Raw genomic sequence first — 12,932 nt, forward strand, 5'->3', positions numbered from 1 at the left:
CCAGCACATCTGCAGGGAAGCCGTTCCCCTGGTTATGAACTCCACTGCGATCTGAACAATATTACGGTTGCTATTATTTAAATTAGTATACTGTCCAACATCTGTAGATCCTGGGGGTGGTCCGCAACACAAAATCGCAGTGTAAAAAACGCAAAATGCATAGCAAAGAACGAAGCGAGCCATCTTAACAACATAGCCAAGCACTGAAGCTGAGCTCTTCTTAAGCTTGTTGATCATCTCTCCCTGGAAGCCGGTGCTGGATTAATGCATAAGCTAAACAAGCCCCAAAAAATGTAAAGGAAAAAAACACACCTGGATGTAGATTTCCAAAACATGATAAAAAACAAATGAAATAAAACCTACATACAGCAACAGTGTTTTGTGTTGTGTAGGGTCCTAAGATGTAAGTCATGGGCCCGGCCTGCTAGCCTGCTCCCTAAAATATCCCTGGTTTGCTCCTTTCTATATATAGGGTGCCTACATTCTGCATGGACTGGTTGCATGGAAACATGGGCAAATGGCTTGAGATATCTGTTAGGTCTATCAGTTACCATATAGCATACATTCCACACACAAAAACAGCAACAATTTGTTGTTGACAAAAGACAGCTGGACATAGACAGGGCCCCATTACCTTCAGGAGTTGAGGGCCTCATCAAACCTAAATCTGGCCCTGACCCAAACTGGTGCCAAATCTCTTGCTCTGTTTTCCTTCGGACCCCGTCTTTGAGGCTGACGGGGGGGGGGGGTCTTGCCATCTGGGCAGCCCAAGACCTCTGGACACATGGCCCAGGCTTGCGACCCGGGGAAGTCCCTTCGATGCCTGTAAATGCATCAATTTGGCTTCACCCCCAGAGACGCACTCCATTGTCTCTTGAGACAGATGGGTGTTGACAACAATTAGCGCCTTCAGTAGCTTAAAGGTAAAGGGACCCCTGACCATTAGGTCCAGTCGTGGCCGACTCTGGGGTTGCGGCGCTCATCTCGCTTTACTGGCCGAGGGAGCCGGCATACAGCTTCCGGGTCATATAACCAGCAGGACTAAGCCGCTTCTGGCGAACCAGAGCAGCGCACGGAAACGCCGTTTACCTTCCCGCCGGAGCGGTACCTATTGATCTACTTGCACTTTGACGTGCTTTCGAAATGCTAGGTTGGCAGGAGCAGGGACCGAGCAACGGGAGCTCACCCCGTCGTCGCGGGGATTCGAACCGCTGACCTTCTGATCGGCAAGCCCTAGGCTCTGGGGTTTAACCCACAGCGCCACCCGCGTCCCTCTTCAGTAGCTTAGGGCCTCATCAAACCTAAATCCAGCCCTGCTGTAAACCTGGATGGGCCCCCAAGACCAACGGGAACCATCCCCTGCCGCCTCCCGGCTCCCTTACCTGGCACGGTGAAGTCCTGAGTGTAGATGATCTCGTCCTCTAAGTAGTCATCTTTCAAGTCGTCGTCCTCCTCCTCTTCGTTATAGCCGTGCAGGTCTTCCAGGTAAGGCACCACCGTCATACTCCGCCATCGGTCCTTCGTCTCTGGGCTGGGCGGGATGGGGACAAGAGGGTCGGCCTGCGCGTGTTTTTTCCGAAACCAGCTGCAGGAAAAGAAGGGAGGGAAGGGAGTGGAGGCGGTGGGTGCTCGGGGATAGGAACCCTCGACTCACGGAAGGACCCCAGGGGTCATCCAGTCCAACCCTCTGAAATGCAGGAATCTCAACCAAAGACGGCCACCCAACCTCTGCCCAGTATACCTGAAGGAGCGTCTCCACCCCCATCGTTCTACCTGGACACTGAGATCCAGCGCCGAGGGCCTTCTGGCGGTCCCCTCATTGCGAGAAGCAAAGCTACAGGGAACCAGGCAGAGGGCCTTCTCGGTAGTGGCGCCCACCCTGTGGAAAGCCCTCCCATCAGATGTGAAGGAAATAAGCAACTATCCTATCTTTAAAAGACATCTGAAGGCAGCCCTGTTCAGGGAAGTTTTTAATATTTAATGCTGTATTGTTTTTAACACTTGATTGGAAGCCGCCCAGAGTGGCTGGGGAAACTCTGCCAGATGAGCGGGGTATAAATAATAAATAATAAATTATTATAATTATTATTATTCCAGCCCTTCTCAGGGAGATAGGCTACTTTTCCACCCATCCGTCCACTGCAAGGCTCTGAAGCCATCTGCCAATTGGGGATGGTGGGGAGCGCAGAGTTCTTAATCACATCAGCCCCACCAATTGCCTCCTATCAAGGTCAGCATCTGGGGAGTCCGTGTGTTGGGAGGGGAAGCAGACGGATTCTTTTTACAGCTGTTCCAGGCCCCCCTCCCAAGACTGCAGCTGCCATCTGGGAGTTAAGGATTTCCTAGAAAATAACCGTCAGGCTTCCTTTTAAATCCATTTGCTGTCATTTGCTTGAACGTTTGCTCCCCGTCTGCTCCAGCTAGGATTTCCGGACTGTGTATTTTTTTATTATTATCATTTGTTTTCTTGGAAGGGGGAGGATGGCATCAACACACACTCCCATCTAGAATACAGTGGTACCTCGGGTTAAGTACTTAATTCGTTCCGGAGGTCCGTTCTTAACCTGAAACTGTTCTTAACCTGAAGCACCACTTTAGCTAATGGGGCCTCCTGCTGCCGCCAGAACACGATTTCTGTTCTCATCCTGAAGCAAAGTTCTTAACCCCAGGTACTGGGTTAGCAGAGTCTGTAACCTGAAGCGTATGTAACCCGAGGTACCACGAAGGACCAGGTGCACAGCCTGGGAGTCATTTTGGACTCACAGCTGTCCATGGAGGTGCAGGTCAATTCTGTGTCCAGGGCAGCTCCATCTGGTACGCAGGATGAGACCCTCCCTGCCCGCAGACGGTCTCTCCAGAGTGGTGCATGCTCTAGTTATCTCCCGCTTGGACTACTGCAACGCGCTCCACGTGTGGCTACCTTTGAAGGTGACCCAGAAACTGCAATTAATCCAGAATGCGGCAGCTAGACTGGGGACTGGGAGTGGCCGCCGAGACCACATAACACCTATTCTGAGAGATCTGCACTGGATCCCAGTACGTTTCCGAGCACAATTCAAAGCGTTGGTGCTGACCTTGAAAGCCCTAAACGGCCTCAGTCCTGTATACCTGAAGGAGCGTCTCCATCCCCATCATTCAGCCCAGACACTAAGATCCAGCGCCGAGGGCCTTCTGACAGTTCCCTCATTGCGAGAAGTGAGGTTACAGGGAACCAGACAAAGGGCCTTCTCGGTGGTGGTGCCCACCCTGTGGAATGCCCTCCCTTCAGATGTGAAGGAAATAAGCAGCTATCCTATCTTTAAAAGACATCTGAAGGCAGCCCTGTTCAGGGAAGTTTTTAATATTTAACGCTGTACTGTTTTGAACACTTGATTGGGAGCCGCCCAGAGTGGCTAGGGAAACTCAGCCAGATGGGCGGGGTATAAATAATAAATTATTATTATTATTATTATTATTATTATTATTATTATTATTCAGTCAGCTGGCTCGGACAATCCTACAGCCGTTAGGCCAGTGGTGTGACTCAAGCCAGACTGCAGCTTCCCACAAAGCAGACTGGGACGCGACAGAACGGCAAACATTAGCAGCGCAGGTGGTCAAGACCCGATTTGCTCTATTTTAAGTCCCTTCTCTTTCCCCCACCTGCGTGTGCCCTACTTAACACAGGAGTAAAAAAAAAAAAAAAAAGGTTTGTACCCTGCAGGGAGATATTGACTGCAGCCCCCTCTGGGAGATTATATTCAAACATTTGCATATGCATCTATGGTGAGGATGAGAAGGAAAAGTGTGTGTGTGTGGGGGGAAGGATTGTGATTGTAATTCAGAGTGAGGAGGCGAAGGGGAAATGAAAGAAGGTTCTCTCCTGCATTTTCTGGGGAACGGGAGAGAAAAATGGAACCACAGAAACAATTTTGTGGGGGGGGGGGGGTGTCCCCATGATGTGGCGCTGTGGGTTAAACCACAGAGCCTAGGACTTGCCGATCAGAAGGTCGGTGGTTCGAATCCCTGTGACGGGGTGAGCTCCTGTTGCTCGGTCTCTGTAGCCCTCATTTTTGGGGCAAGAGGAGCCCTAGGAACGGAAGGGTTGAGCCCCATCTCTCCGGGCAGTGCTGTGACAGGAGAGAGCCTAAAATAGCAACGGTAAAAGCCCTGGGAGGAGGTTGCAAGGGCCCAGTTAGTAGGGAACGCGCGGCCTCAGCATGCCAGCGCTTGATCTCTGCACCAGGCAGCCTGCAGCCTCTCCGCAGCTGGGTCTCTGGGGAGGGCCCTTTATTTCCAGCTGGGTTAGCTTGACATGAAAGAGCTGACACGAGGGTGGAGGGAAGGGGGGGGGAGGAATGGGAGCAGCCAAAAACAGCAGAGACAGTGGGCGCGGGTGCAAACAGGCACCTTGGAAACCTGCAGAAAGGTCTGGTCAGGGGAACCTCTCTGCATAGGAGCAGTCGACAGAGACTCTCAAATCTTAGCGCCGTGGGGGTTTGAGCCCCTTGTTGGGCAAAGGTTCCTGAATTGCAAGTGGGTGACTCTCGTGGTCCTTTCCGACTCTGTGTATGGTCTGTAGTCCGCTGGCAGTAGGAGTGCAATATGGGCATGTCTTTAAGTTAGCATCTTACATTAAAAACCTGACAGTGCCAAACTATCGAAGGCTTTTCACCAAAGCCAGACTAAACGTCTTTCCTTCTGCAGCGTTGAGAGGAGTTCCCTACCAGGACAGACTTTGCTCGTGGGCTCAAGACATCGATTCCATAAAACATATTTTGTTGCACTGTGCGAAATACAAGCAAGCCAGGGCTGAACTGATATTCCCCTTGCTGGTACCTTTCCCGGGAAAAGCAGAGGCTCACTATGTCAGGTTCCTATTGGAAGACCGGACAAACGCTAGAACAATAGCAGTGGCAAAGTTTTTATCGGTGGTTGCAAGAACCAATGAGCCCTATATTCTGAACAAAATGCTTGTTTAACCTGGAGGCAGGTGTTTCCATGCACTGCTCTGGTTCGCCAGAAGCGGCTTAGTCCTGCTGGCCACGTGACCCGGAAGCTGTACGCTGGCTCCCTCGGCCAATAAAGCAAGATAAGCGCCGCAACCCCAGGGTCGGTCACGACTGGACGTAATGGTCAGGGGTCCCTTTACCTTTAAGGGATTCCACATTCCATTCCACCCCTTACTCCTGGCTCTCCATGCCGCCCCCCCCCAGCAGGTGAGCGAGCATTCCACACCTCCTGAGCATGCTCTGTTCTGACGGAGGCGTTCTTCTGAGCATGCTCCGTGGGCACGGAATGCGGACTTCGCTTCTGGAGGGGAAAGATGGAAGAAAAAGGGAACTTCGCCTTTTGGGACCCCCCCTCAAAAATACAGTGGTACCTTGGGTTACATATGCTTCAGGTTACATACGCTTCAGGTTACAGACTCCGCTAACCCAGAAATATTACCTCGAGTTAAGAACTTTGCTTCAGGATGAGAACAGAAATTGTGCTCCGGTGGCACGACAGCAGTGGGAGGCCCCATTAGCTAAAGTGGTGCTTTGGGTTAAGAACAGTTTCAGGTTAAGAACGGACCTCTGGAACGAATTAAGTACTTAACCCAAGGTACCACTGTAAATTAAAACAACAACCTGCCGGAGCGGTACCTATTTATCTACTTGCGCTGGCCTGCTTTCGAACTGCTGGGTTGGCAGGAGCAGGGACCGAGCAACGGGAGCTCACCCCGTCATCGCGGGGATTCGAACTGCCGACCTTCTGATCGGCAAGCCCTAGGCTCTGTGGTTTAACCCACAGCGCCACCCGTGTCCCATAGACTCATAGAATCATAGAGCAACCTTTTTCCGGTCCACCGTCCCTCAGACCTTGTGGGGGGCCGGACTATATTTTGAAAAAAAATACAGTGGTACCTCGGGTTACAGATACTTCAGGTTACAGACTCCGCTAACCCAGAAATAGTACCTCGGGTTAAGAACTTTGCTTCAGGACGAGAACAGAAATCGTGCAGTGGCAGCGGGAGGCCCCATTAGCTAAAGTGGTGCTTCAGGTTAAGAACAGATACAGGTTAAGAACGGACCTCCGGAACGAATTAAGTATTTAACACGAGGTACCACTGTATATATTTATCGCCCTTCTGCAAACCTTTGGGGGGGGGAGAGCCTCCCTTGCTTGCTCATTATTCCACTTGCGTGCAGATTCAGACATTTTTTCCGGGTCAGGATCCACAGCCAGGACATCGAGTTCTCTATTAGTACACAGGATCCCACCCACTGACAGTTTTACTGGGGAATTCCATACCTGCTGTGGCTTTTACTAGGGCAACGCAGCCTTTCCTCCGAAGCAACTGCGTACTTTTTATCGATCCGCGAGCAAGCTTTGAAAGCTTCCCCGAAGGCTTTTTAAAGAACCAAATGGGATGCTTTTCTTTTTTTTAAAAAAAAAAGGGTTGTAAATTACCCAGCGCTGCTCCCCTCTCGGCTCCCTTTTATCCTTCCTTCCTGCTGCCTCCGAGCAAAGCAGCAAAGAAGTGGTTCGTGCCCAACCACCGCCACAAGAAAAATCCCATCACAATCAGATAGAAGGAAGCAGAAGAAGAAGAAGAAGAAACCTCAAGCACTCACTTGTGGTGTCTTATCTGTTGTATCGAAAACCTCTTGGCTGGTTCGTATTCAAGCATTCCTGGAAAAGAAAGGGGAGGCAGAGAGAAACATTTAAGTTAGGCGTCAAGTACCAGGCAGCTGGTGAAAAAGGGGTTCAGAGTTGTTGCTGTCGTCCCCTATTATTATTATTATTATTATTATTATTATTATTATTATTATTATTATTAAAATTTGTTTGCCACCCTTTACCCGTAGGGTGGCTCACAATCACAACATAAAATTATGGTAAGGTAAAGGGACCCCTGACCATTAGGTCCAGTTGTGGCCGACTCTGAGGTTGCGGCGCTCATCTCGCTTTACTGGCCGAGGGAGCCGGCGTACAGCTTCTGGGTCATGTGGCCAGCAGGACTAAGCTGCTTCTGGCGAACCAGAGCAGCGCACGGAAACGCTGTTTACCTTCCCGCCGGAGCGGTACCTATTTATCTACTTGCACTCTGATGTGCTTTCAAACTGCTAGGTTGGCAGGAGCTGGGACCGAGCAACGGGAGCTCACCCCGTCATTGTGGGGTTTCGAACCGCCGACGTTCTGATCGGCAAGTCTTAGGCTCTGTGGTTTAACCTCATCCCTTAGCTCCTTTTTCCTGCAACCGTAAAAAAATTCTCACGAAGCTGCTTTTTCCACAATGCTCCATTTAGGAACTGTGATTATTATTATTATTAAACCAAGCTGCGGAAGAGAACTCTTGAGGAGGAATCGTGTGGCTAATGGCACCACCCAACGCAGAGGTATTTGCAAGCTGGCCCACCCCCCAAATTGGTGGGAACTTGCTCTGGAGACACGCCCAACGCTCAGGGAGCAAAGCTGTTCTTGTCTGGGCCGGCTTTTAATGGAGGGAAGACCAGCTCGGTTTATGGGGCTGTTTTAAATCTATTTTGGCACGCATTTCATCCCGCCAGGAGCGTTTCGGGGGAGCAGAGTCGCAGGCCCTTGCTGTGTGTTTCAACATGCCGTTGCGGCCCTTCAGACGAGGCGGGCTGCAAATCCAAGAATAAAAGCAAAGTCTGTCGCGGGAGAAACAGGACCAGCTGCTTGGAGAACAGTTCCGAGTCGGGCCTTATGTAACGGCGCTCTGAAGAGATAAGATGCGGGAGCCTTACACCAGAGTGATAACCGTCGCAAAAAAAAAAAAGAGAAGCAAAATCAAAATAGCCGTGCAGATGGCATTGGCTGCAAGGGGGAGGGAGGTTAGTCAGGCACTCGGGGGGGGGGGGGGAGAGGCAGGAACGAAGCAAATGATTGCAAGTCTCCTTTGAAGCACAATTTCTGAAAAGCAGAAAAATAACCCGGGCATGCAGCGCCGCCTGCAGGAGCCTCTCAGGAACTGCAGCCTTCTGAAGAAGCGGAGGAAAAACCCATCAATGTATTCATAGAGTTGGAAGGGACCACGAAGAAACTAAGGCCCGGGGGCCGGATCCGGCCCAATCGCCTTCTTAATCCGGCCCGCGGACGGTTCGGGAATCAGCGTGTTTTTACATGAGTAGAATGTGTGCTTTTATTTAAAATGCATCTCTGGGTTATTTGTGGGGCCTGCCTGGTGTTTTTACATGAGTAGAATGTGTGCTTTTATTTAAAATGCATCTCTGGGTTATTTGTGGGGCCTGTCTGGTGTTTTTACATGAGTAGAATGTGTGCTTTTATTTAAAATGCATCTCTGGGTTATTTGTGGGGCCTGCCTAGTGCTTTTACATGAGTAGAATGTGTGCTTTTATTTAAAATGCATTTCTGGGTTATTTGTGGGGCCTGCCTGCTGCTTTTACATGAGTAGAATGTGTGTGAACAAAAGGCAATGGACCGTCCTGGCTTGTTCGTTTGAAAAAAAATAATAAAGAGGCCCATCGCAGTCCCCTTACTAAACTTGCCTGTGGATGTGGGGCAGAAAATGTTTAATTGGATGCCTGGCTCTGTAAGAGTTGGGCTGGTTGACATTCGCTTTGCTTGTACCTGTAACTGATGTCTCGCTTTTCCACTTCTACGGTTGTCCTATTAGGCTGCGAGGGAAGGGCGGAGGGGGAATCGGTGGACCGCAAGTCGAGGTCCAAAGCCTAGAGAGTCTCAGACTACAAGGTCCCGGGAGAGGCCAGGGTTCCTTGGGAGGAAAAGGCGGGTGCAAATGCAATTAAATAAATGTAAAGGATTGCCGTGAGAGCTGGACCATAAAGAAGGCTGATCGCCCAAGAATGGATGCTTTTGAATTCTGGTGCTGGAGGAGACTCTGGAGAGTCCCATGGACTGCAAGAAGATCAAACCTCTCCATTCTGAAGGAAATCAACCCTGAGTGCTCCCTGGAAGGACAGATCCTGAAGCTGAGGCTCCAAGACTTTGGCCACCTCATGAGAAGAGAAGACTCCCTGGAAAAGACCCTGATGTTGGGAAAGATGGAGGCCACAAGGAGAAGGGGACGACGGAGGACGAGATGGTGGGACAGTGTTCTTGAAGCTACCAGCATGAGTTTGACCAAACTGCGGGAGGCAGTGGAAGACAGGAGTGCCTGGCGTGCTCTGGTCCAGGGGGTCACAAAGAGTCGGACACGACTAAACAAGTAAACAACAACAAAGGGTTGCAGTACACCACAGTCAGTTTACCTTCAGACTCTGCCACCTGGCAGTGAGGAAGCTACAGACTGAGAGCATCTGAAAGTGCCAACTATTTGGGAACATTGGGAACTATCTGGCATTATAAGAATGTTAAGGTCTCATATATAGAATATTCATCATCGCACACATATCTAAATATCTGAACCATGTGTCTGAAATAGTATGGGAGAGCAATCCTGAAGCCATTTTGACTCTCCCAATGACCTCAGATATTCTTCTACAGGAAGGGAGGCAAATGGGGAAAGCCTTTTTGCTTACAAATCCTGTCTTATTTGTGTATGAACAGGGTGAGCCTGCGACCTGGACTCAGGAATTAAAGTATTAACCATCACAAAAGAATGGCCAGGCTGCCAAGGAAATGCAATCAGTGACCATTATCAGGTATCCTGGCAGACAGGATTTCTGTTGTAGACCGCCTCCTTCTGTGATGTATGTATGATGTTTTGGGGGTGGTCTTGGGCTACAGGGTGGGCAATTTCAAAAGTCTATATAGGGGCTTGCACACCATTGTTCGGGGTTCTCCTCCGTCCTGCGTGTTGTGAGTGGGGACCCTGTTGCAACAGTTCCTTGAATAAAGATCAGGATTACTAGCTGCTTTGCTTCTCAATATACTCTGGTAAAAAGGTAAAGGTAAAGGTACCCCTGCCCGTACGGGCCAGTCGTGACCGACTCTGGGGTTGCGTGCTCATCTCGCTTAAGAGGCCGGGAGCCAGCGCTGTCCGAAGACACTTCCGGGTCACGTGGCCAGCGTGACGAAGCTGCTCTGGCGAGCCAGCACCAGCGCAGCGCACGGAAACGCCGTTTACCTTCCCGCTATAAAGCGGTACCTATTTATCTACTTGCACTTAGGGGTGCTTTCAAACTGCTAGGTGGGCAGGAGATGGGACTGAGCAACAGGAGCACACCCCGCCGCGGGGCTTCGAACCGCCGACCATACGATCGGCAAGTCCTAGGCTCTGTGGTTTTACCCACAGCGCCACCCGCGTCCCAATATACTCTGGTAGGCCTCTGCTATTTTCTCCTACCAATAGGGAACCCACTTAAGGACTCTATACGGGCTCTGGAATATCCCGTAAGGGAAAGGGAGCTGTTTTTCTTATAGCAGCTTATTTTATTTGTTCGAGGGTAAGAGCAAATCACACAGCCACAAGAGTTTCCGGGGTGGAACTTTTCCTACAAAGCAAACTTGTGACATCATCATAGGCACTCACCTCTAAGCAGATCTGAAAGCAAAGGCCCGCAGTCCTCAGGAATCGTGTACTCCCCCTTCCCAATGTTTTCAAATAACTTATAAATATTATCGCCCTCGAAGGGATAAAGGCCGGTCGTAATGTTGTATCTGCAAACAGACAAAAGGCACAGGTGTGATCAGCGGGGTGGATCTGCAGAGATCTTGCTCTGGCTCTCTCGCACATCCCAACCTTGCTTGAAACGGCTTGGGGGTGGGTTGAGGAGAGGGGGAAGCGGGACCCTTCCTGTCCCCGCTTCCTCTCCTTGCCAACCCCACCAGCCCCTTCACTTCGATTATCTGTTTGTTGGCGGTACACTGGTACCTCGGGTTACCAACACTTCAGGTTACAAACTCCGCTAACCCGGAAGTAGTTGCCTTGGGTTGAGAACCTTGCCCCAGGATGAGAATGGAAATTGTGCGTCAGAGGGAGGCCCCATTAGCAAAAGTGCGCCTCAAGTTAAGAATGGACCTCTGGAACCAATTAAGTTCGTAACCCGAGGTACCACTGTATATATATGTCAACCCTATAACGTGAGATGTTCCCTGGGTTGGGTGGCTTAAGGATAAAAGAGGGATTTGGAAGGAAAAAAGAGAACAATTTAAATTCAAAATAAAGCACAAATGCACACGGCCGAATTCCTCCGTGTTGGGGTGCATCTCAGTCTGCAGAAGAGGGGTTTTGATTAGGGGCTAAGATAGTTAAAGTAAAGGTAAAGGGACCACTGAACATTAGGTCCAGTTGTGGCCGACTCTGGGGTTGCGGTGCTCATCTCGCTTTATTGGCCGAGGGAGCTGGCGTACAGCTTCCGGGTCATGTGGCCAGGAGGACTAAGCCGCTTCTGGCGAACCAGAGCAGCGCATGGAAACGCCGTTTACCTTCTCGCCAGAGCGGTACCTATTTATCTACTTGTACTCTGACGTGCTTTCGAATTGCTAGGTTGGCAGGAGCAGGGACTGAGCAACGGGAGCTCACCCCGTCACTGCGGGGATTCGAACCGCCGACCTTCTGATCGGCAAGTCCTAGGCTCTGTGGTTTAACCCACAGCGCCACCCGCGTCCCTCTCTCAGCCTAACCTACCTTAAAGGGGTGCTGTGGGGATTAACAGAGGATGGGGAGAACCCATACACACAAGGAGGTGAGCTCCTTGAAGGGGAAAAAGGTGGGATAGAAATGCAACAATTAAATAAGATGGTACCCCCGTCCCTTTCTGAAGGGTGTAGCCTCCCCCACTTTGAATACAGAATTTATGGGTGGGGAAGGCTGGCTTAGAAAGCTGGAGAAGGATGGGGAAGCCGTGGCTGTGCATTCCCAATGAGTGCCGGGGCACAGTATGGAATTAATAGCCCAGAGCGCATCCAAGAACAGGGGGTTCAGAAGTATGGCAGATGAAGATGATGGATTTTTCAGAGCTAGCTGACCTAACCAGAAGAGTCTGCGACCAGAAGGAGGAGGAGTATCAGGAAGAATGGACAAAATTTAATGATTATTTAGTTAAATATGTTAAGCTATTTTAATTGGAAGCAGCTTGCAGATACGTAATTGGCTTAGGATTCTATGCAAGTTAAGTGATGAATTAATATGTTTAATTTCAAAACGATACAATATTTAGAGATGTTAACGTTCAAGTTACCGTACTTTTCGCTTTATAAGACGCAACAGACCACAAGACGCACCTAGTTTTTGGAGGAGGAAAACAAGGAAAAAAATATTCTGAATCTCAGAAGTCAGAACAGCAAGAGGGATCGCTGCGCAGTGAAAGCAGCAATCCCTCTTGCTGTTCTGGCTTCTGGGAAAGCTGCGCAGCCTGCATTCGCTCCGTAAGACGCACACACGTTTCTCCTTACTTTTTAGGAGGGAAAAAGTGAGTCTTATAGAGCAAAAAATACGGTAAATTTTATAAGAACTGCGATTTGGAAAACCGTTAAAAGGATATGCACTGAAATTCAACCAAGGGGAAGCGAGGAAGTCACTTTAAAATGTCAATAAGTGTAATTTTTAATAAGGTTATGATTTATATTTGTTTATTTGTTTATAATTTTGTGAAAATTAATTTTAAAAATTGAAAGAAAGGGGGTTCAGGGCAGTGGGGTGGTGGGCTCGGCACCTGCCCAGGAATGCCGCCTGCAGAGGCTAAGGCTGCTGTGAATTTGCCGGTTTTGTGCTTACAGCGTGACGCCAGCCGACCAGATGTCCACTTTGAAACCAGAGAAGGTGTCCAGGCCGTTGGCGATTTCCGGGGGCTGAAAAGCTGGTGAGCCCTGGCTCGTTCGGCACATGTCGTCCTCTGCAAACGGGTGCAACGCCTGCGGGAGGGAGATAAACGAGAGAGGCGTAGGGGGAGAGAGGGGGAGAGTGCGGGTTAATCCCAGGTCAAAAGCAAAGGGAAAACAGAGAATCTCCACTTATCAGCTCCCACATTCTGAAGAATCAGAGGAACGCCCTCCAGTCTCTCATGGACCAAACCCAA

At 50.0% G+C, this 12,932-nt stretch overlaps 1 protein-coding gene and 1 long non-coding RNA gene across 3 annotated transcripts in view; both read right to left on the minus strand.

Annotated features, from left to right (window-relative positions):
• Positions 1-12,932, minus strand: part of LOC310697629 — a 305,101-nt gene that overhangs the window by 74,042 nt on the left and 218,127 nt on the right. The gene's annotated exons all lie outside the window — the stretch shown is intronic.
• STK11 (serine/threonine kinase 11) overlaps positions 1-12,932 on the minus strand; it is a 49,779-nt gene that overhangs the window by 13,785 nt on the left and 23,062 nt on the right. For both annotated transcript variants that reach the window (XM_083483984.1, XM_083483985.1), the window contains exons 5-8: positions 12,632-12,768; positions 10,445-10,572; positions 6,600-6,657; positions 1,383-1,585 (exon numbers count right to left, since the gene is read on the minus strand). In XM_083483984.1, the coding sequence (XP_083340110.1) occupies positions 1,383-1,585; positions 6,600-6,657; positions 10,445-10,572; positions 12,632-12,768 (526 nt within the window). The remainder of the gene's footprint in view (positions 1-1,382; positions 1,586-6,599; positions 6,658-10,444; positions 10,573-12,631; positions 12,769-12,932) is intronic.

Source organism: Podarcis liolepis (genome assembly GCF_965112155.1).
Source record: "Podarcis liolepis genome assembly, chromosome: 18".
In the NCBI taxonomy this organism is placed as follows: domain Eukaryota; kingdom Metazoa; phylum Chordata; class Lepidosauria; order Squamata; family Lacertidae; genus Podarcis; species Podarcis liolepis.